At 43.2% G+C, this 23,806-nt stretch overlaps 1 protein-coding gene across 1 annotated transcript in view; it reads left to right on the top strand.

Moving 5' to 3' along the window:
* CIT (citron rho-interacting serine/threonine kinase) overlaps positions 1–23,806 on the top strand; it is a 164,514-nt gene that overhangs the window by 105,169 nt on the left and 35,539 nt on the right. Inside the window, 5 exon segments of the mRNA XM_082417032.1 lie at positions 1,943–2,059; positions 3,037–3,146; positions 4,142–4,316; positions 9,288–9,485; positions 18,757–18,810. Of these exon segments, the coding sequence (XP_082273158.1) occupies positions 1,943–2,059; positions 3,037–3,146; positions 4,142–4,316; positions 9,288–9,485; positions 18,757–18,810 (654 nt within the window).

Below are 23,806 nucleotides of genomic sequence, written 5' to 3'. Positions count from 1 at the left end.
TTCTTACTGGTGTCCAGACTTTTATCCTTGAAATAAACTGACTTTCAGAAAATTATGAGAATGTATACAGTAGTCCACTGGTATCTTTCCATGATGAAAATAACCTTTGCAAATCCATTCTGTAATTTGGGTCAGTATATTGACTTTTCTGTCAAAAAGCCATGTTCTGTCGATATCTTCAATTGATATAAATGTCTACAGTGGAATCTCTCATTTCAAACAAATTCCTTGCTTCCCTCCCATGCATCTTCTTGTTCATCCTCCTGTCAGTTTAACCCAATCAAAGCCGGGAGGTGTACATCCTTGAGAAAGGCTCGTTCCTTGTGGCTCACACTTACCTATGTTGGTATCCACCGCTGCCAAAGTGGAGGTCTTAGTTTGAGCAGAGTCATCCTGAAAATGTGCTTCATTGCTTTAGCACCGCATGAAAAAAGAGCATTCCTGGTCTAGACATTATGTGGTCTCTGCTACCTTCTAGATGGCAAGAACTTGGCTTTATAGATCCTAGAGAATGTTAGGGAAAGATCTGTTTTCTTCTGTCTTCCCTCCTGGCATCTTTATGAAACCATTTCTTTTTAGTCTGCTCTGCTTTGTGTTCCTGTTCCATCCCCTGTGAGGCCATTTTGGTAATAATTGTGATCATACCCCAGATTCTGTCCTTTTCTTGTTCATAATTTTAGAATCGTGCCCTGACATCCAAGAGAGTGGGCCACTTATCCTCTTGAGGTTCGTCCCTTCTCCCATGACCCCGTCCTCCACCTCTTATTCTTCTCTGCCAACTCTCACTCTATTTTTTTCATCAGTCAGTTCTAGTTTAAAGCCCTCTTTGAAATCTGTTCTTTCCTTTCTTTATCATGTGGACCCCCTCCCTGTTCATTGGCTCTTTTCAGCGACTGTGTCCCCATGAGCTACGAAGGGCCCATCACAATAGATAATGCGGAAAAGGCAGATTTCAGTTCCCATCTGTGACCCCAATTCTTTGGGCTTTCTTCCCAGTATCAGATGCAGTCGCCATCATTCAGAGAAGCACAGTGATGAGAAACACAGGGTCGTGGTCAAAGGCTCGGCAAGTTATGATGTCGCCTTCCTTTTCTCCTCTCTTTTTCACCAGTTGTTCTGGCAGCTGGTGGGGCTGTGTGTGTCCCTCGCAGAACATTAGATCAGCTGGTGGATGGTGACACCATTACTGTTTTATTTTTTCCTCTTGGGAACAGTAGGTGCTTACAGTGGCATTCTCAGCACTGAGAACACATGATTTCTCTTCCCCTGGGAAAGATTTCTCTTTCCAATGACTTTTTATTTTCACCCCCAGCTGGATCAGAGGAAAGAACAGAGGAAAGAGGCCTTTTTTTTTTTTCCCCCCCTTTCCTTTATGCTGTCTCTTCAGTCTATTGACTCCCCACCTACTTTACCGGTGGGCAGAATCCACTCGTCCCTGGCTGTTTCTGAACGTCAGCCTTGGTCACACAGACTTCCTCGGTCTTTGGCTTTCCATCTCTCCACACACAGCCTGGAGATAACGAGATTAATTTTGTACAAATTAAGAGCAAGCAGTGTTCTGAAAACTACTGGTGCATTGACTACGATAACATTGCCCCTAGGTAATAGCTGCAAATCGTTAAGATCTCTAGAGAGATCTTTTTTTTTCCCTCTCATTCTGGAGTCCACCTCCCCTTTGGCTATACTTCTCAGGTCATTTTGGCTGCTGATTTAAAAATAAGTTCTTAGTTCACGTCCTCCGGTTACTTGCCATTTGATGGTCATACTTGACTTCTTAACCTCCTCCTGGCTGATAGACAGACCCCCACTCCCTCGCTGTGCCCCGGAGTTGGGGCAGCGTGGCTTCTCCACTGCTTTTCCCCTCCTTTCCTGTGTTTCTCCAGTGCCTCTGGTTAGTCTGCTCTGCTCAGGACACTTAACTTCTCCTTTTGTTTTTCCTCAGGTGTTGGACAATCAGATAAAGAAAGACCTAGCCGACAAGGAGACTTTGGAGAACCTGATGCAGAGACACGAAGAGGAGGCCCACGAGAAAGGCAAGATTCTCAGCGAACAGAAGGCGGTAGGTAGACAGAATCTCAAAGCCGGTCTCCAAGGGAGGGCGTGTGAACCACGCCAGGAGGCCCCCGCTGGAGAAGAGTCCATTTGGTCTGTTTTGTCCCGTGGAGTCTGCTGCTAACAGAAAGCTCTCCCTGCAACCCCTTCTCATAAAAGCAGTGGCAGTGGTGGCTCGGGGTGGCCAGTTTTGCCTTTCACGCCCTTCTTTAAGAACTCACGCTGACCTGCGTCAACTAGAACCCTGTCTTTCAACACACCAACCCCCAGCCACCTCCCCGACGAAGTGCCCGGTGGCCTGTGGCCGCCCTTAGGCATCTCGTTTCCTTTCTAATCTGTGTAGGCAGATGTTTCAGAAACTTGCAGCTTAAAAGTTTCCCCTGTTGTGCTTGTTAATCTACTTATTATCTCAGACCCTACCGAGACTTTTCACAACAGGATATCTAAAGGAGGGTCCTGGGAAGTGATATTTTTGACCAGCACGCCGCCCCCTGCCCCTTTCCTGCCCTGGCCAATTATTATGTTTCATTAAGTTGGGGAAGCTTTGATGCAGAGAATCTAGGACAGTAGGGGCTGGGTGAGAAGGAATCACTCAGAGAACGACAAACTCGTGGGTGATGAGAAATAGGAACTTGCAGATGCAAGTTTAGAGGCTCTGGCAGGCTCAGGGCGCGTGTGGACGACACGGGGATTTAACGAGGCCTGTCAACTCACGGAATGCCAGGTTCCTCAAGAGGTCCTCTCGCGTGTGCTTACTGCAGGCCCCTTAGCTAGTGAGGGGATTTGTAGTCTCCGTTTGATAAAACAAATGAGTGCCATCGTTGGAGCAGTGAGATCTGCGCTCCTCAGGGTACAGGCTAGTTGAGTCTCTGGTCTAATGGCCTGCCTTTCACATGACACTTTTCCCCACTCACGTGGCCCACTTCCCTCTCATTCCGGTGTTACCGTCTGTGTGCGAGGCTCCAAAGATCCCCCGTGTTTCAGATGATCAACGCCATGGATTCCAAGATCAGATCCCTGGAACAGAGGATAGTGGAATTGTCGGAAGCCAATAAACTTGCGGCAAACAGCAGTCTCTTTACCCAGAGGAACATGTAAGTGTTCACATTCTAGCTGTGTGCTTGATTCCACTTTGGTCTTCTCTCCTGGCCACAAACTCTGTTCTTCTGTCTGGCGGAGCAGGCGCGGATTGAACGACTCCTGTGGCGGGGCCCGGCCTCCGTATATTTACGTCATTTTGCCCTCTCTGAAGTGATCTCACTCTACCCGCCCTCTCTTTTGAGCTGCGTTTTCTTAAATGCTTCAAGTTACCATCCCATCACAGAGTGTTTTGGTCTCTCTAATGAAGTAATTTACAGTTTGCTTCTGGAGACCTCGTTCCCCAGACTCGCCTCCTGTAATCAGCCAGAGGTGATCTCAGGTGGGCCCAACTGGGCCATCCATTTCGCTGTTGTGACGTTGGGCCCTTGGGGGTGAGTTTTGGGGTTCAGCAAGGACTCTCCTGTGTTCCGGGAGCACTTTGATCTTAATCTTTTTCCCCAAAGAATTACAGTCTCCTTAAGAGATCTCAAACACTCCCATCTTAGTTTAAACCAGCTTGGTAGGCCGCTGTCCGATCTTTGAGTCATTCCAGCTTCTGAGCGGCCTGGTGAAGGGGTGAGCAAGGTCGACAGAGAAGTAGAAGGAGTAGCATTCTTTCTCCTCACCGCCCTCTCTTCCCCAGGGCCTGTCTTGGTGAGTCGTGAGGGTGCGCCTGTACTCTCAGGAGGCCCTTTCTGCTCTCCTGTGCAGACTGGAAAAATAAAAAGGTCTACCAAAGGAGTGAAATGATGGTATCTCTTGCATCCCCCTTGACCATACTTAATGCCACTGACGAGGGACTCTGAGCAGTGGGGACTAAATGGGCCCCAAGTCCCCGTGCTGGGGCCATGCACGCGAGGCCGGGTCAGGGCGGCGCTGACCTGGGAACGAGTGTGGTCCGCTTGCTGAGACGCACCTCTCGCCCTGCTTCTGCCCGTCCTTCTGAGGGGACATGCTCGCCTCTAATGAGACTGTGAATTTGCTTGGCTCCTCCCACCACCCCCACCAGGAAGGCCCAGGAAGAAATGATTTCAGAACTCAGGCAGCAGAAGTTTTACCTGGAGACACAGGCTGGGAAACTGGAGGCCCAGAACCGGAAGCTGGAGGAGCAGCTGGAAAAAATCAGCCACCAAGACCACAGCGACAAGAATCGCCTGCTGGAGCTGGAGACCAGGCTGAGGGAGGTGAGAGTGAGGGGTGATCTCCCGAGGCTGTTTGTTGGAGGACCCAGGGGCCCCCAGTCATCCAAGCGTCAAGCACAAATCAGTACTTACACGAGAGCCATTGTGTGTGGTGGTGAAGAGTGCAGGCAGGGCCATGGGGGGTCTGCGGTAGAATTCCACTTCCCCTTTTTAGGCGTTTGGTAACCTCGGGTGGGGCAGGCTACCCTACCGCCTCTGTGCTTGAGTTTCCTCATCTGTAAAACGGCCATGAAAACGTATCTCCCTCATGGGGTCACGTGAGGATGACGTAAATTGGTGCATCTTCAAATGGGGGCAAAGTGATTCCTCCTGTATCCTGATTCATCGAGGGTCACATGACTGTGTCCATGCACGGAGTTTAGCACATAGTACGGCTTAATGACAGTGACAGAGGCCCCCCCATGACAGTGGGAGACTAAAAGAGAAATCTAAACTTTAGGTTTGTCTGATGGAAGGTGATTCGCTTCAGAGGTATTGGGTCGGCCAGAAAGTTTGTTTGGGTTTTCACATAAGATGGAAAAACCCGAACGAACTTTTTGGCCGACCCAATATAAGGGAGCTGGGAAAGGCAGCCAGGTTTGGGGAGGGAAATACCACACATTTGGTTGCGAACCTTTTGAGGTTGACTGAAGCTGTGACTTGACATGGCTCACTGTGTATTTATCAAATGCCTGCTGTGTGCCAATTAGTAGCCAGATAGGCAGTGGTGACAAGACAGACCCATCCCTGATGTCGGGGGCCGTCAGCCTGGCAGGTGGGTTTAGCTGGCACTGCCAGAGGCAGGACCGGAGCTCAGGAGGGCGGTCCTTGCAAGTGGGACATCCCGGCTGGGCGTAGAGACACTGGGCTCAAATATTTGTGATGGAATTCTTCAAAGCGGAGATGATCTCTCTTAAGGCAAAGACCGTTAAGCAGACAGTCTTTAGTTAAGGACCAAACCTTGAATTCTGAAGCTTAGGAATGTCTTCATTTGTACTGGAGTATTAAAATGAGGCCACTTCTCCCAAGGGCAGGAGTTGTCAAGGTGTGGACCCCCGCTCTGTTAGGACCACATGGCCCGTGTGTTGAAATGCAGATTCCTGGGCGGCTTCCTCCCTCAGCTTTTTTAATGGAATCGGGGTCGGGTGGGGGTGAGGAACAGGGATTTGCATTTTTAACCGGTGCCCTGGGCGATGCTTATGCTTCCGGAGTTTGAGGGCCATTGTTCTAGGTTATCCAGAAGCCTCAGGCAGTGGTTTTACTTTTCTAATCCAGGCGATATTTTTACTCTTCAGTAAGTTTAACCACACTTCCCCGTAGTGTCAGCCTTAGGAGTGTGAGTGTAAATAACTCGGATAGATTTCTCTGAGCGTGGGAACGCTGGCTGGCTGGCTTTTGCTTTCCCTTCCCAGAAATGTCTCTCTTGTGTGTCTGCCCTGTAGCTGTAGCTCCTCTGGGCATTAACCTGCCACAGGGAAGGCGTGTTGCTTTGTTCTCCAGTCAGTATAGCCAGCCCCACAGGGGTGGTGGGAGAAATTTAGGATGCTTCCTGAGGGGCTCAGGGCTGTATATGCTCCAGGGGAGTCTGGAGTTTAGCTTTATTTATTTATTTATTTTAAAATTTTTATGGGAGTATAGTTGATTTACAATGCTGTGTTAGTTTCTGCTGTACAGCAAAGTGAACGAGTTATACATATATGTATAGCTACTCTTTTTTAGATTCTTTTCCCATACAGGTCATTACAGAGTATTGAGTAGAGTTCCCTGTGCTCTATAGTAGGTCCTTATTAGTTATCTATTTTATATATAGTACTGTGTATATGTCAGTCCCAAATCTCCCAATTTATCCCTCTCCCCCTTTCCCCCTCCCCGGTAACCATAAGTTTGTTTTCTACATCTGAGAGTCTATTTCTGTTTTGTAAATTAGTTCATTTGTACTATTTTTTTTAGATTCCACATATAAGTGATATCATATGATATTTGTCTTTCTCTGACTTACTTCACTAGTATGACAATCTCTAAGTCTATCCATGTTGCTGAAAATGGCATTATTTTGTTCTTTTTTGTGGCTGAGTAATATTCCATTGTGTATATGTACCGCATCTTCTTTATCCATTCCTCTGTCGATGGGCATTTAGGTTGCTTCCATGTCCTGGCTATTGTAAATAGTGGTGCAATGAATATTGGGGTGCATGTGTCTTTCCGAATTATGGTTTTCTCCAGATATATGCCCAGGAGTGGGATTGCTGGATCACATGGTAGCTCTATTTTTAGTTTTTTAAGGAACCTCCATACTGTTCTCCTTAGAGGCTGCACCAATTTACATTCCCACCAGCAGTGCAGGAGGGGTCCCTTTTCTCCATGCCCTCCCCAGCAGTTATTGTTTGTAGATTTTTTGGTGGTGGCCATTCTCACCCGTATGAGGTGATACCTCACTGTAGTTTTGATTTGCATTTCTCTAATAATTAGCCATGTTGAGCATCTTTTCATGTGCTTTTTGGCCATCTTTGGAGAAATGTCTGTTTAGATCTTCTGCCCATTGTTTGATTGGGTTGATTGTTTTTTTGATGTTGAGCTGCATGAGCTGTTTGTATATTTTGGAGATTAGTCCCTTGTCAGTCACTTTGTTTGCACATATTTTCTCCTGGAGTTTAGCTTTAAATCTAGCCAGGCGATCCGCCTTCTCTTTGCCACCTGCTGCCATTGAGATTGAGGGTAGAGGCCTCAGCCTCGGGTTTGACCCGCCTGCAAGGGTCCTGGGTGTCCTTCCCCGCAGCCTGTGTGTGCAGCGTTAGCAGTTTTCCAGCAGCTTTTGTGGCGCAGGGCCCCTGGGTTCTCCCTGCATCGGACAGCATCCTGCTCCCCAACTTCCTGCTGACGTGTGACAGTGATGTCACCGGCCTCTCATGGTTTTGCCAAGTGGCCTTGGGAGTTTTCAGGCATGCTAGCAGAGTCGCAGCCTCCTCCGACTGCTGGCATTTTAATAAGACCAACAGTAAGTAGTTAACCCTGCCACTTTTTAGCTGTGTGACGTCTTCTCAGTTCCTGAATCTCTCGGGGCCGCAGTTTGCTTGTCTGTAAAATGGAAGTCATAGTCATACCATCCTTGTTGGGTTGTTAGGGAGATGAAATGGGTAAAGACAGTGCCTGGCACGCTGTACATGGGTACTGCACCTGCTGCTGTCACATCATCGTTGTTGCCACTGCCGCAGCCATTGTCCCTCTCGTCATCCTCACTAGAGAGAGATCATAGCCTTGGCTTCGGCTGCCGTGGACTTGTGAAGGGCTCCCAGATCCAGCCGACCCGCCCAGACCTGTCTCTTGAGTTTCTGACCTGTTGTCCCAGTAGACATTGGACACCTCCACTCAGATGTCTCCCTTGCAGCTCAAGTTCAACGTGTCAAGAGTGAATTTCTTGCCCTTCTCCTCAGATTGGCCCTTCCTCTCCTGTTCCCTGTCGTGGCCAGTGGTCTCACTGTCTGTGTAATTCAGATGCCCAGCAACATAGGTGTCACCTTTGGCTCCTCTCTGTCCTTTGTTCTCGGCCCCACTCTGAGTTAACCACTACATCCTGTTGGTTCTCTGGGCTAAATCTTTTAAAGGCTCTCTCCTCTTCATGCCTTTGGCCTTTGGGACTTGGGTGTCACCTTTTCCAGGGAGCCTTCTCTGTCCCCCTGGAGCTGGATGGGATGTCTCCTTTGGGTCCCCGTGGCCTTTCATGTTTAGCTTGTACCCTTTCGCTTTCAGTGGGCTCTCCAAGGGCAGCAAGCATCTCTTATTTGCTTGGCATCCCCATGTCTGACACAGGGTCTGGTCCCTAGGGCAGCTTGTCAGTGTTGGTGACGTCAGCAGATGTGCCAGGGTCTCCCACATCTCCACGCCTTGGACGTCTTGCTTCCTCTGCTTGGAATTTTCTTTCCCTCCTTAGCTGCTTGTTTGGCTCCTGGATTCTTCAACACAGAGATCCCCAGTCACCTCCTCTCCCCCTCTGCTGTGTTCCCATCACATCCCTGCATCTCCTGACCATTGCACTCGACCACAATGTATGGCTATGGTTGGTTTTTATTTTTCTCCCCAACTTGAAGGCAGAGACTGTTTTTCATCTCCGTATTTCCTTTTACACAGAATTTGCCAAGTAAATTTTTCTTTTTCTTTTTTTTATGTTAATAGTGACTACCTTTAATATTTATTTATTTATTCATTATTTATTTATTTATTTTGGCTGCGCCGGGTCTTAGTTGCAGCATGCGGGATCTTCAGTTGCAGCATTCGGACTTCTTAGTTGCTGCATGCGGACTTCTTAGTTGTGGCGTGCGTGTGGGATCTAGTTCCCCGACCAGGGATTGAACCCAGGCCCCCTGTGTTGGGAGCGCAGAGTCTTACCCACTGGACCACCAGGGAAGTCCCAAGTAAATTTTTCTTGAATAGACGAAAGGTTGAGTAGATAGATGGATAGATGGGCAGATGGAGGGAAGAATGATTAGTACACAATATGACCTTAATTTGGGTTACCTAATCAGGAAAATCAGAGCAGAAATATTTAAAATAAGTAGAATTCAGTCTGTTGTTCCACTTGTATTCCCATTGTAAAGGTGTCCTTGTTACTAATACGATGTTATTTATATCTGTTTACTTTTAAATGTTTTTCTAATAAGAACAATCGTCATCATTTTCATAGGGGATTCTTGCTGTGTGGTTTTTTTTTTTTAGAAGCTTTCCCAAGCATTCGAATATACGAAAGGAAGGGATGGTTTGTATTGATAATATACATTGTATATACTCTTATGTGTTCTCACTCCTGTTGATTTTTGAGACTTATCGAAGTCAGAGCTGTTTTATTGAATTTTTTTCCCTTCTCGGTTGAGTGCTGAAAATTTGATTCCATGACCAAATTTAAGATGCAGATTGCACGGCAGGTTGCGTCTTGGCCTTCTCTTCAGTTAAGGTCAACGAGCATCTCTCTCTCTGTCTCAGGTCAGTCTAGAGCATGAAGAGCAGAAACTGGAGCTCAAGCGCCAGCTCACGGAGCTGCAGCTCTCTCTGCAGGAGCGCGAGTCTCAGCTGACAGCCCTGCAGGCAGCCCGGGCAGCTCTGGAGAGCCAGCTCCGCCAGGCAAAGACGGAGCTGGAAGAGACAACAGCGGAAGCAGAAGAAGAGATCCAGGCACTCACGGTAGGATAAGTGTGGAGCTGAGGATATTTGCTCACCCCTAGAAATGCCAAGAGAGAAAAAATAAACCAGAGAGATGCTTAATGGGCAGAAAATTGGCTTACGTAGGCTGCTTCCTCTTTGGAATTAGTAAACTAGATCAATTGGGCAATATCTGAGCTTTCCTAAGGATCTTGAAAAGGTCCTCCTTTATTTATGCATTTACCTTTTTTTAAAATAATCATCACTATATTTTAAATTTCAGTTTAACCAAAGTCTGTTTACTTGGGTCTTCTACTTTAGTTTTCAATAAACATTAAAAAAATAATAATGTTATATCTTACAGTAGTCTTTCTACCCTATTTCTGTTTTTGTTTTGGTTAACCTCATTTGTGTTCTTTTTTTTTTTTCAAGCTGTAGATTCTGTTTTGGGTCTTATAGTATGCATTTGGTAGGTTCTGGATGGAAATGATTCTAATGAATGAGAGATTGTTTCTCTAAAAGGGACCTGGCTTCCCTGCTCTTTCTGAGAGACTGGTTTGCTCACGTGAAGAGTGTTCTCAGGAGGTATATTGTTGGTGGTGGGCGGCCCCTGGATTTAGACCTTAGTTCTTTCTGCAAGTCTTAAAATGTGACTTCGTTGGCCAATCTCCCACAGTTGATCCTTCTCACAGGGACTGACCCAGGCTAACAAAACTGACAAGAATTTTATATGTAAAAATGCCAATTTACCAGCTTTACAGAGGGAAATACAACCGCCAAGTTGACCAGGATAATCTTCACGTTCTTCCCCTTCAGAGAAATCTACTTATAAATCCCATTTCTCTTGGAAGGCTGCTTGGTGGACCTGGACTCTGGGCATGGAGAGCTGAATGGGTTTAATGGCTGGTATCAACCAAGTGCATACATTTCTAATGGTAACATACTGTACTTGCCAAGCGGACGGGCACACTCATGCCTGCTGGTCAGGGTACCCCCTTCTGTGGGCAGGGCACAATGCAGCTGATGTTCAGTTTTTTTCAATAAGGTACCCAAATGGGTATCTTATTCATTCTGATTCATTTTGGATCCTGTCCCTATCTCCATCAGCAAACAGCTCTAAACATCTCTTAGAGTAGGATTACTTCTGCAGATGATCATGCACTTTTGTTGCTTATGATTTACTCTGTTTAAAAGTAATATGTGTATGTATGTATATATACATATATACATACATATATATATATATATATATATTTTTTTTTTTTTTTTTTTAAACTAATTTCCTTCTTAGAGATTATCTACCACTGTTGGGTTTGGGGACCAAATTGGGAACATGATCTGAGAGTGCCAGGGTCCTTATGGACCAGTCCAGGATACAGGGCCTTCCAGGATTCTGGGGATACAGAGTAACTCCTGTATAGAAGATGCTTGTGCATCCTAGATTTTCCAGGACTTACGCCAAATTCAGATATTGGTTACAACCTTAGTTTCCATTGTTTTCTCTATGAAAACGCTCATTAAATAATGCCATGTGCCCCCAGTATTTGGTTTGGAAAAAAATAGCGTCTCTTTGTTTATATTCTGCCCTGTTTCAAAAATGGATTGGAAACAGTTTGGAAAGATATGAAACAGTATAACAGGATAGAATAAGAAAGAAAAGTCTAAGAGAAAAGAAGTCATAGAAGAAAAAAATGGAGGTAAGAATGAAATGAATATATACGCCAAGAAGGCGTATACGCTTTCTGGAGTGGGGTGGATGTGGAGAGAGACAGCCAGATAGCATTTCTTAGCTGCTAAAAGAGACACCTAAAATCCAACCACTATTATATTTAATGCCTTGTATATTAATATTTCCCCCCACATGAGCCACCCCAGCTCTGAAAGGAGGGGACGTCAGTCATTTAATCTGTACTTAATGAGTCCTCACTGTGAGCCTGGTGCTGTGTCTTTAGCTTTTTCTCCCCAGGGGACTGGCCTGTAATCCCTCAAATCCTTTTACTCGAGTGGAGGAGAGGGAAGCATTTACCTCTCTACTCTGTTGGAATTGGGAGGGAGGCGGTGGTGAAGCGTCTTACCCTGCCCGTTTGGAAGGAGGAGGGTATACAATAGAGTTTGTGTCGCTGCTGTTTATCTGTGGGGAAATTAGTCTTTCAGTCCTGTCTTGCTGCTGGTCGGAATGTGCTGTGTCTAATGGCTGCTGGACGCCTGCACGGCAGCAAGTCACGACTTAATTTAGTCAGATGAGATCACTGCCTCAGAGCATCTTAAAAAAAAAAAAAAAAAGAAAGAAAGAAAGAAAGAAACGAACCTCCCTAGGTCTGGAAACTAGGACTCTACGACTCTCACAGATGAGGATCCCTTGGAAAGTAGGGTTTGTTCACAATGATGAGAGGAAAGTGCCTTTGGTCAAACAGCTGTTTGTAAGCCCATCATGCAGGAATCCAAACCTCACATCAGTTTGCCTCAGTTCAGTTTGAAGGCTGTGGGTTTTTCCTCTCCCCTCCTCTTGATTATGTCCCATAAATCTGGTCATGGACCACAGGTGGCTGTTGCCTGAATGGCTTTGTTGAATTTGTTCCGAAGAATGTATTTTCTGAGAGAGAGAGAGAGAAAATGGTCACAGATGCAGTACCCTGACTCTCCCTCTCTCATTGTTCTGGTCCAAGTTCAGACCCAGCGTAAGCGTCAATCAAATTCAATCAGCTGGATCTAAAATGATGTCCTAGGAGGCTTGTTTGCTTCATAGCAGGCTGTTTTATCAAGAAAAGCAAATAGTCAAATGGGCTATTATTGCTTTAATTCTAAGAGGTGGCCACCTCCTCACCTGGGATGGGAGCAGTTACCCTGTTTGGCTTCTGCCCCTGGGCCAAAAATAGATGGAGCACAGTTAAATGGAAGCTCTCCATTGAAGAAGTGTGGCAGGGGCCGCCAGTCGCCATTGTTGGGCTTCCTCAGGCTTTCTTTTTTCCCACTCTCCCTTTACCCACCCTGTCAATTGCATTTGCATTGAAATTCACTGGCCGTTAAAAGCTGAGATTGAGTCAAGGTGGACAGCAACAAGAGAGTCAGATTTAAACAAAAAGCCATGCTTTTAAGATGCTTCAGTGCTTATTGGTGGAAGAGAGAATTTTCCACCTGGAATTGAAATTTATGACTCCATGTAGAGACTTCCCTGGCGGTCCAGTGGTTAAGACTTCACCTTCCGGCGCAGGGGGTGTGGATTCAATCTCTGGTCGGGGAGCTAAGATCCCGCATGCCTTTTGGCCAAAAAACCAAAACATAAAACAGAAGCAATATTGTAACAGATTCAATAAAGACTTTAAAAATGGTCCACATCAAAAAATCTTTAAAAAAAAAAAGGCTCCATGTAATGCCTTCTTCTGTGGAAGAGAATTTGAGCATGCACACTTCATTGCATGCAGACGTGAGACGTGATGGGAGCGTTGCTCTGAATGGGGCCGCGGGGTAGAGGAACCGTGTGGGCTTGGCGCCCACCAGCATGGCCCCACGAACACGTTTCACGTCCCTGCCCTCACGTTCTTTTACTGATTTTGTTAAATGACTAATGCTGAATAATCAAGTCAAAAGCTAGAGACACTCGAGAAAGGGATCCTCCCAGCAGAGCGTGATGGTGGGATCCCAGAGTCATCCTCTTTGATTTGTTAAAATCATTAGTCAATGCACGCTCTCTTTTTCTCTTTTACGTAACTATCAGTTGTTGTATTGAATTAGTAACCCATCGGCATGATAGGCAAGATGTGAAATTGGGTCACCTAAGGTGACAGTGTTGCTTGGTGCCAGCCTTCCCAGGGAAAGGGGTGGATGCATGGAAACCTGTGTTCTAGGATCCTGACCGTGGATCCCAGAAGGCAGTCAGACATCTAAACACATGTTTCCTTTTCACAGTTCTACAGGCATTTTCTCTCAACAAGGTTGCATAATAATTCTCTTTTCTTCATTCCTCTTGTAACTTTCCTTAAAATTAAAGAAGACATAAGTACTCCCCAGAGTGAGTGCCTCTCTGGTTTCCAGGATGCAGCCTGTCCATTCTGCCTCTTGCCACCCAACCCCTAGGTCAGTGGTTCTCAAGTTGGGGGGGGGGGGTGGGTCTCTGGCTCCATGGGGGGTCCCCAAGTTCAGGTTATTTTCATAATAATACTAAGCTGTCATGTGGTGTTTTTCATTGTGTTAACATTTGCACCGATGGTGCAAAAGCAGTAGTTTTATTTTAAAAGAAATAATAAATAAATATTTGAAAAAATCTGCTTTAACTTCTAATGTGGTTAATAGAGATAGATATAACTCACATAAACAAAAGCCCTTTGGGGTCCTCAGTAATTTTTAAGAGGGTAAATATTTATTCCCTGTAGCTTCTAACACCTAATTAACACTCAGATATTACATTGAAAGAATCCAAAGCTTGTCTTACATATGTCTTACATATTTTATTACCTTTATATATAATGTGACCTTTTGCTTTTTGTGCATTTGTTTTACAACTTATTTCAAAGGAACATAAAACATGTTTCTTGCCATTTTAAAGCTCACATCAGTTCAATGATTGTTACAGTACTTCCAGGAGTCACAACAGTCACAACTACATTTTGTGTTTATATTTCAGTCAATAATAAAAGCCATAATGATGGTAGTTCCTTACATTATACCCTCAAAGAGGATTGTCATTTGATGTGTCAGAGTGATCCAAAGGCCTCATGATGGTAAATTATAATAGAAATATTAGTGATTGAAATTTCAGACTACTGTGGGGCAGTTAGGCAAGTTTCTACTGGTGTGGTGTTATTTGGAAACTTTGCTGTTAGTCATAAAGTGGAACAGGTCTTCTATCCCTCAGTCTAGGCCAGAAAGCTTTTTTATAATCATTGCTTAGGCTTTGAAGAAGTTAACTCCACCTTCAGCTTCCTGTTTCTGTCTGAGTAATTTCACACCAAATAGTCATTTAGAGTGGAGGTTGGCAAGTTATAGCCAGTGGGCCAAATTTAGTCTGCTTCCTGTAAATAAAGTTTTATTGACACACAGTCACACCCATTTGTGTACATATTGTCTGTGGGTGCTTTTGTGCTGTGAGGGCAGAGTTGAGTAGTGGTGACAGAGACTGAGTGGCCTTCAAAGCCAAAAATATTTACTATCTGATCCTTACAAGAAAAAAGTTGTTCATTCCAGCTCTAGAGTTTACTAACCTAAGGATTCTTCCTCTAGGATACTCACAGATGAGATTCATCAGTGGTACAAATAGCCACGTTCCTAATTTAGATAAATAGTATTCTTGCCCCATTAAATTAATAAATCTCTCATATCATTATTAGGCAAAAAACAGTTTTGGGGAAAAAATTATAATCTATTAAATTAGTTCATGAAAATCGGGGCTAATTATTTGAGTTGATTCTAAGTTATAACTCTTAATTTATGAATCTGTAAGTCCATCTGTGCAATTACTGATTTTTGTTTTGTTTTACCATTTTTCCAGTCCTCTTCATTCTTTTGTGTAGATTTAAATCTCTGGTTGTCATCTTCTGCCTGAAAGACTTCCTTTAACATTTCTTATAGTACAGGTGTGTGGGTGGCAAATTCTTTCAGCTTTTATGTGTCTGGAACGGTCTTTCTTTCGCCTTCATTTTTGAAAGATATTTTTGCTGGGTATAGAATTCTAGGTTGACAGATTTTTGTTTTTGTTTTCCTTTCAGTACTTTAAAGATGTTGCTCCCCTGTCTTCTAGCTTACTCCCCTCCAAAACCCCTCCAACCTCACTGGGAGAAATCTTTCTTCTCTTTGTTTCTCTATAAATAACTTGTCTTTTTTCTCTGGCTGGTTTTAAGCTCTTTACCTTTATTACTGGTTTTAAGCAGTTTGATTATGATGTGATTTAGCTTAATTTCCTTCATGTTTCCTGTGGTTAGGGCTCGTTTAACGTTTTGCATCTATGGATTTAGTTTTTCATTGACTTTGGAAAATTTGTGGCCATTATTTCTTCAAATATTTTTTTCTGTCTCACTCCTGCACTCCTTCAGGGACTTTGAGTACATGTGTATCAGGCTCCTTGGAGTTGTCTCACAGCTCACTGATGCTCTGTTCATTTTTTAAGTCTTTTTTTTTTTTTCTTTGTGTATTTCATTTTGGATAGTTTCTGTTGCTATGTCTTCAAGTTCACTAATCTTTTTTTCTGCAGTGGCTAATCTGCTGTTATAAACTTAAAATATAAATCTATGGCAAAATAGACATATTTAGAGAATACATCACAGCTAAATTAGGTGCTGAATTTTTTTTTTAAATAAATTTATTTATTTATGTATGTATGTATGTGTTTTTGGCTGTGTTGGGTCTTTGTTGCTGCATGTGGACTTTATCTAGTTGCGGCAAGTGGGGGCTACTCTTCGTTGCGGTGCACGGGCTTCTCACTGCAGTGGCTTCTTGTTGCAGAGCACGGGCTCTAGGCACACGGCTTCAGCAGTTGTGGCACTCAGGCTCAGTAGTTGTGGCACTCGGGCTCAGTAGTTGTGGCTCGCGGGCTCTAGAGCGCAGGCTCAGTAGTTGTGGCACACGGGCTTAGCTGCTCCGCGGCATGTGGGATCTTCCCGGACCAGGGCTCGAACCTGTGTCCCCCTGCATTGACAGGCTAGGTGCTGAATTTTTTGACTTACTTCTCTTATAGACCTTTTTCTTTTTTTTAAAAAATTGAAGTGTAGTTGATTTACAGTATTGTGTTTCTGGTGTACAGCAAAGTGATTCAGCTACATTTTTTAAAATATTCTTTTCCATTTTGGTTTATTAGAAGATATTGAATATAGTCCCCTGTGCTATACAGTAGGACCTTGTTGTTTATCTATTTTGTATGTAGTAGTTTGTATCTGCTAATCCCAAACTCCTAATTTATCCCTGCCCTTTCCCCTTTGGTAACCATAAGTTTGTTTTCTATGTCTGTGAGTCTGTTTCTGTTTTCTAAATAAGTTCATTTGTCTCATATTGTAGATTCCACATATAAGTGATATCATATGATATTTGTCTTTCCCTGTCTGACTTACTTCACTTAGTATGATAATCTCTAGGTCCATCCATGTGGCTGCAAAAGGCATTATTTCATTCTTTTTTTTATGGCTGAGTAGTATTCCATTGTGTATACACCACATCTTCTTTATCCATTCATCTGTTGATGGACATTTAGGTTGTTTCCATGTCTTGGCTATTGTAAATAGTGCTGCAATGAACATTGGGGTGCATGTATCTTTTTGAATTGAGAGTTTTCTCTGGATATATGCCCAGGAGTGGGATTACTAGATCATATGGTAGCTCTATTTTTATTTTTTTAAGGAACCTCCATACTGTTCTCCATAGTGGCTGCACCAATTTACGTTCCCACCAACAGTGCAGGAGGGTTCCCTTTTTTCCACACCCTCTCCAGCATTTATTACTTACTAATCTCTGATAGAGATGAATATTTTTTACTTTTTTTTAAAGCAAAGGGCCACTTTTTCCTCTGCCTCAAACTGGATTCTTCTTTGGGCTTTCATAGCTAAGCAAATGGTGCCATAATCTACCTTGTCTTCCAAATCAAAAGTCTGTTAAGGAACCCTTGGCCCGCATGTCCATCAGCAAGTCTTATTTCCTGTGCTTCCAAAAGAGATCTCACCTCCATCCACTTCTCTGCATCTTTTGCCACGTCCAGCTCCAAGCCACCCTCCTCTCTTCCTTTAATGGCAGCAGCAACCGCCTCAGTGGTTTTTGAACTTCCTTCTACATTTGTCCTGTTTTGATCTGTTCTTCCTGCAGCATCCACAAAACGACAACCAGGCCATGTCACTCTGCATTTTAAAACCTCTGTTGGCCTCCAATTAATTGCATTTTGAATGAAATCCAAACTCTTTTCTTGGCCTTCAAGATTCTTGGTCTGGGCCTGCCTCTCTACCATCAGCTTGGGCCACATTTTCCCTCTTTTGCTCTTTGGCCACAGAAGAATACATTTTACCTTGCGTCTCATACACGGGAGCCTATATACTGAGTTTCAGTGAGTTTTAAGGTAGATAATCAGGATGCATCTTATAGCCTGTATATGATTCTGTAGTCATAAGGACATAAACATGTCATAGTTTCATTGGCAGTACTTCTTTTTCTTAATGTTACATAAAATTGTGGTAAATCTTACAATTGATAGCAACTTAAACTTGATGACTTATGGTATCTGAAACAAGTTTCCAACAATGGTGCTTACCTTTACTCTCCAAGGTACATTCTGATGTTTTCTAATCTATCCTGTTTATTCCATTTCATTGGATAAAACAAACCAAAAAAATCTGACTTGACATCTTCGCTCTTGAGGCACAGCTTGAAGTGTAAAAAACTGCTCTAGCCACTCAGGTCCTTTTTTGTTCCCCAAATGCACCAAACCCTTTCTTGCCTCAGGGTTTTTGCAGATGCTGTTCTCTCTGCTCTTTTCTGTTCTTTGCATGGCTGGCTCCTCATCATCCTGCAGATTTCAGTTTCAATGTCAGCTCTTCAGAGAAGCCCTCCTTGACTGCCCCATCTAAGTGAGTTCTTTTTCTCCCCCCTTATTCTTTTTCCCTAGACCCCGTTCGTTTCCTTCATAACACTTGTCACTGTTTGTAATCCTGCCCTTGTTTATTTTCTACCTGTCCGCACCAGAATGAAGGTGAGGCCAGATATGCTGTATCTTGCCATAGTGTCTGCCATTTAGTATGTACTCAAAATATCCTTGTCAGCTGAATGAATGCTACTGGTTTAGAGCGCCTCTGCCTTGGTGAAAACCTTTATATTTACTTCAAGTTCTACGTAGGGTTTCTGAATCTCAGCAGCTTTGGATTTAATTTTTTAAAAAGTCCCTGCTTTGTCCTGGCTATTGTCCTGTATATGTGTGTTTGTGTCTTTCTTGGGAGAAGGCTTGGGGGCGGGGGTGGGGGGCAGTGGTGGGCAGCCAATTGGAGGGAAGAGGAAAAGATTAAGAATGGGGAGGAAGACAAATAAAGGAGAGTAAAACTTCATCCTATGTTTTTTTCCTTTCTTCCACTAGTCCCTAGTTTTAATCTGAATGTTAAATATATATTTGTACAGGGTGTGATGTGTGGTCTAAATAGTTAATTGTTATTAATAGGCATTGTGTATTCCTGTAACTTTGCTTCTCCTGTTGGGTATGACTTGATTAATTCTTTGAAAAAAAGGTGCTGGGGCAGCTGCAACAGCGTTCTTGGCTTTTTTAGATAAATTGTGATTTTCTTTATTTGACCCATAGCACGTAGAATTGTATTCCACCCTATGAAAAATTTATAATCAACTTCTTACCTTTTAGGCACATAGAGATGAAATCCAGCGCAAATTTGATGCCCTTCGTAACAGCTGTACTGTGAGTATTAACCAAAGATGATGAGAATAACATGAAACTAAAACTGAGAAGGAAAGGGGGACATCTCATTCTAATATCAGTGACTGATTTTTGATATAAACTTTCAGCTTGAAGCAGTTAATGAGGTCAAACTGATTTGGAAGTTTCTGAGCCTCAGATAACTTCAGTGTTTTGTGTTCCTGCCAGTTTAAAAAAAAAGTAAACCATTCTTTGTGTTTGGGGATGGCTTGTTGGAATGGTCAAAATAATTCTCACTGCAGAACCACTAATAGATCTCAGTAGCTGCAACAAAAGTCCCATTGCAGCTCCCCTTCCTTCTCCAATCTAGAAGGTTCTGTCTGAGACTGGCCCCAGATGGTAAGGGGCAGTTAGACATGTCAGGCTTCTCTACCCTGCTGCCTCTACAGAGAGGGAAGACCAACAAGTTCTTCTCCTGGGGAATCTAGAAGTGTTAACTTCCCAACAGGCAAAATCTGGCTTCCTAACATGCAAATTCATAATCTAAGGCTCTTTGGGAGTCGTTATTTCTATTGAGAGAAGTCAATTCCAGGAGCAGATAAGCATCATTCATTCATAGGTTATATAATAGGGTAGGATCAGTGGAAACTCAGAGTCTATTTTTGATCAGAGAGAGGGACTAAAATAGGCCCCTTTCAGAAGGGAGGGATGTTGTCCTTATTCATGGTTCTACCTCCTTTCTTTGGTCCTTTCATCGCTCTGTTACCTCCTTAGTCAGTTCTCAGTCAGCTTGTCTCCATTTGTATTGTTTTCATCTGTAAATTTCCAGAAACACCCCTCCACCTCTTATAGGCATATTTTCTTTCCTTGTAATGAACTCCTTCTTTCCTCCTTACCTACTATAAATGGGACATTAAGTCCTGGCATATGCTCCCCCCTCTTGCCCCCTGCCTCATTTAGGTATAAAATGCACACAATAGAGTACATGAAGTGCAACTAATATTAAGCATATAGCTCGATGGATTTGTATGTGTGTAGACAACTTGTGTAACCACAACAAAGATCAAGATACATAACTTTTCAGCTCCCAGAAGGTTCCTTCCTGTCCTCTTCCCATCAGCATCCTTTGCCCTAAGGATAACCAGTATTCTGACCTCTGATACCATACCTTAGTTTTGCTTGTTCTTGAACTTCATATAAATGGAATCATAGAAGATGTGGTCTTTTGGGTTTAGCTTTTTTTGTTACTTAAATAGTCTCTGAGGTTCATCCATGTTGTTGCATCCATCAAGATTTTGTTATTTTTTAATTACGGTGTCGTGTTTCTAGTGTGTGTATAGAACTGAAGTTTATTTATCCATTCTCCTGTTGATGGATGTTTGGGTTGTTTCTGGTAGGAATAAAGCTATTAGGAACATTCTTGTACAGATCCTTTGACGGCTTTAAGGCCTTGTTTCTGATGAGCATATACCCAAGAATGGAATAGCTAGGTCATGGGATGTGCCTCTGTTTCACTCTAGTAGGTACCTGGCAGATGGAATTTAGGTCTATTTCCTGTTGCCAGTGGCTGGATCTAGGGTGAGCCTGCCTTAGCATTATCTGTTGATTTCTTCCCTTCCTTGAGGAATTGATGCATTCTGTTCCTGTACTCTCTTGCCTTACTTTTTTAGTTTCTTATTTTCTTGGTTTCTTATTTTACACAAGAGTTATTTGCTTATATTACATACATGCTCATAAATGATCACTGAATAAAATATAGATCATTTTAGGACTGTGACTTTTTTTTTTAACATTACTATTTTTTCCTAAAATAAACTTGGATGCATTTTAAATGTGTACATCAGTAATCCTGTTCCATTCATGTGGAGTTTTCTTTTCTCCTTTTTTGGTCTTTTTTTTTTACAGCTTTTTTTCTTTTTACAGCTTAAGGGATAATCGGAGTACAATAACCTGATGAGTTTTGAAATGTGTGTATATTTGTGAAACCAGCAAAACAATCAAAATAATAAACACAGCCATCACCCTCAAGAGCTTCCTTGTGTGCCTTTGTAATCCTCCCTTTTCCCCATTTTTAAAATCGCAAGTGTAGTTTTAATAGAATATACCAATATGTAGAACAAATTTGGTTACTTTCTTATGTAACTTTTGTACTCTCTTTATCCCTCACATTTGCTTTTTCTGGCACAGTGACTTCTAATCCTTTCTTTACTTACCCCTGGCATTCTGTGGAGAAGCCTTTGGGGGCCTCTCCCAGTGGGAGGGGGAACCCAAGAAAGTGATCCCCACCCACATTTCAGCTAGGGCAGCTGGGTAGCTTGGGGGTCCAAACCACACGCTCTGGAGTCAGATAGACTGGTTCAGATTCTAAATTGGTCTCTTGGTAACCTATGTGATGTTACACTCCTGAGGCTCCATTTCTTTGTCTGTGAAATGGGATGACATTGTATGTCCTCAATTCCAATACACCATTGATTGTAAGATGCATAATTCATTTAATTACTGCTCTTTGCGGGGCTGGGTGAGGGAAGAGAGACAGCTGCTTAGTTGCAATATACATTCAGATTTCAGAGACAGTAAAACCTAGGAAACACTGAGTCATAGAATCCGAAACTTGGTAACTAATACCTACCTCATGGGGGTTCCTGCAAGAATTAGATGGTGCATCGGTGTTTGTACAGGGCCTGGTCCACGGAATGTGCTAATCAGTGTTGGTTGCTATTATCATTTTATTATATTGGATTTACCACAGAATCTTGTGTAGAAAATGGTCCCGCTCCTTAAAAAAGTTTGAAAACCACCACTTTAGAACAACACTTGGCAGCAATGGTAGATCTCAGTTATACTTTCGCAAGTTCAAAGGCTGCTTTATAGACACTTTAGGAGAGCGCGCTAGATGTTCCTTTCTCGTTGGTGCTGTCCAGGATTGTCGCCGCTGGGCAATGTCATCTTTGTCACCGGTGGGAACTCCTATAAAAGCTCAATCAATTGGAGCGCCCAGTTAGCAGCTTTTAAAAAGCTCATGAGCAGTAAGATTTTCGAGCTCAGGCCATTTCTATATTTTGAAGAAATTTAAAAAAAGGATTTGATTCAATCTGGCACCTAAAACCCTACCTAAGTCTGTTTTGGAGAGGAGTTGGTGGGCCAGCATATGACACGGTTTTAATTATGAATCAATCTGCCAGCTATAAGATTAAAAATAAATAATATGCAAATAGCTGCCTTCAAGAAAGAATGAGGCATTAAAATAAGATGTCAGCCCTGTGTCTTTTCAGCCTGATACTCATTGTCTGGCTGGTGTCTTCACCCCCAACATGCTCTTGGACATTTACCAGGTAACGTTCCCTCTGTTGGTTGCCCAGTCAGGTGTGAGAGGTAACATATGTATCTCAGAACCACGAGGTGTGCTTAAAAAGCAACAGATAACCCCAAATAGAGATCTTTAAAACAAATTTTTTTTGGACACAGAGTAGATAATTTTTTTGTATCCCTGTTTTCTGTTAGAATTGTACCAAGATCTCTTATCTGTAAAAACAGCATAGAAGAAAGCTCTGCTGGCCCTTGCATTATGAAGCTATCTCCCTCATCTTTTTTTTTTACCACTAAGATGGAATCAGCCTTGCAGTTTATCTTTCCTGCCTTCTATCCTTGGGGTTGAAAGCTTAAGAGACTCATAATACAGGAAACAGATCATTTGCCCTTGGTGTGGAGAGAATATACCCACAAAGTAGACCTAAGAATTCTCTTTGCTTATAACCTGGTTCAAAATCACAGATAGCCCATTATTATCCTTTCTTTTTTTTTTTTTTAACCACGGAGGTCATTAATTTACTGCCTGTGTCTCAGGTCTGCCCAGTATCTGTGTGTGTCTAACACTCTGGCAACTCCAGCAGAGCCACAAGCTCAACGTGTTACGGCTTTTGGGCAGGAAGAACATACGAAACGTCTGAATGCGCTAACATGCTTTCACGAGGCCTCGGATGCTTTGTGCGAGCACCTAATCCTCCTCTTGTCAAACAGGCAACATAGAGGTGATGACAAGATACAGAGCCAGTCATCACAAAGTGTAAACAGAAGTCAGAGACCCCTTGAAAACAGGATGACGACAAGGAAATAGAAGGACTCTTCCTACTCCAGTGGGCCCATGTCAATCGAAATGAGAGTAGTAATCTTGGCACCTCCCTGACTTTTTTGAAGTGTTTCTTCTTTAGCACTTTATAATCTAATTTGGGGAGGAGGAGAAGAAGTGGCAGAAATGGGCTTATTATAAATTGCATTTGTTTTTCATGAGTCAAAGAAAGGGAGTAGGTACCCAAAGGCTTAAATATGTCTTTGAATGACAAGTAAATTATTTTGGCAGCATATATATTCTTATGTGGGTAGATCTTCTGTAGTCTCTTTGCTCCCCATGGGGCACCATTGATGCCTCAACATCTTGTTCACTAATTTTTATCCCATGTGTTTCACATGATGCGTTAAAGTAGAATAGCACGCAAGAAAAAGCCAAAACATTAAAACCAGAGCAACAGAGGAGGTAGTCAATATAGTATTTACCTCCATGTCAGGTCGAGAAACCAACCCAGCCAAGTTCAAGGTGGCTTATTTGGGACTTCCAGAATCCATTTTATAGCGCAGCTTCCAGGCCAGTTTGCCTCATCAGTCTTGTTGTTTTCCTTTGGGGGCAGAGGTAGAAGGAAGCACAGTGGAGACATTTGCAGTCTAGGAGGAAGACCATCTTAAGGAATGGGTTTACTGCATTGTTTATTCATTGTTGCTGCTTTCGGGAGATTTAACCACGTCACACAAAGGGTGATACAGGGTTCCCTGTGAGGCAGAAGTGCCTGCTAGGAGTGATGGACTTGCAGTTTTTTTCCTTTTTTTTTTTTTTTTTTTTTTAACCCTGATAAAGAAGGAGGTTTAGCCAAGAACCGGACCAGATAACCTTAATTCCCCCTCTTGCAGCTGATAGTGTTACACAAACCGGTACAGTAGGAATTAACATGGCTTTTGATATTAAAATACAAATTACTAGACCACTTAC

This window comes from Balaenoptera physalus (assembly GCF_965194825.1).
Source record: "Balaenoptera physalus genome assembly, chromosome: 12".
Lineage (NCBI taxonomy): Eukaryota > Metazoa > Chordata > Mammalia > Artiodactyla > Balaenopteridae > Balaenoptera > Balaenoptera physalus.
The sequence above is the reverse complement of the archived record's forward strand: the minus strand, read 5'-3'. Positions and strand labels throughout refer to the sequence as shown.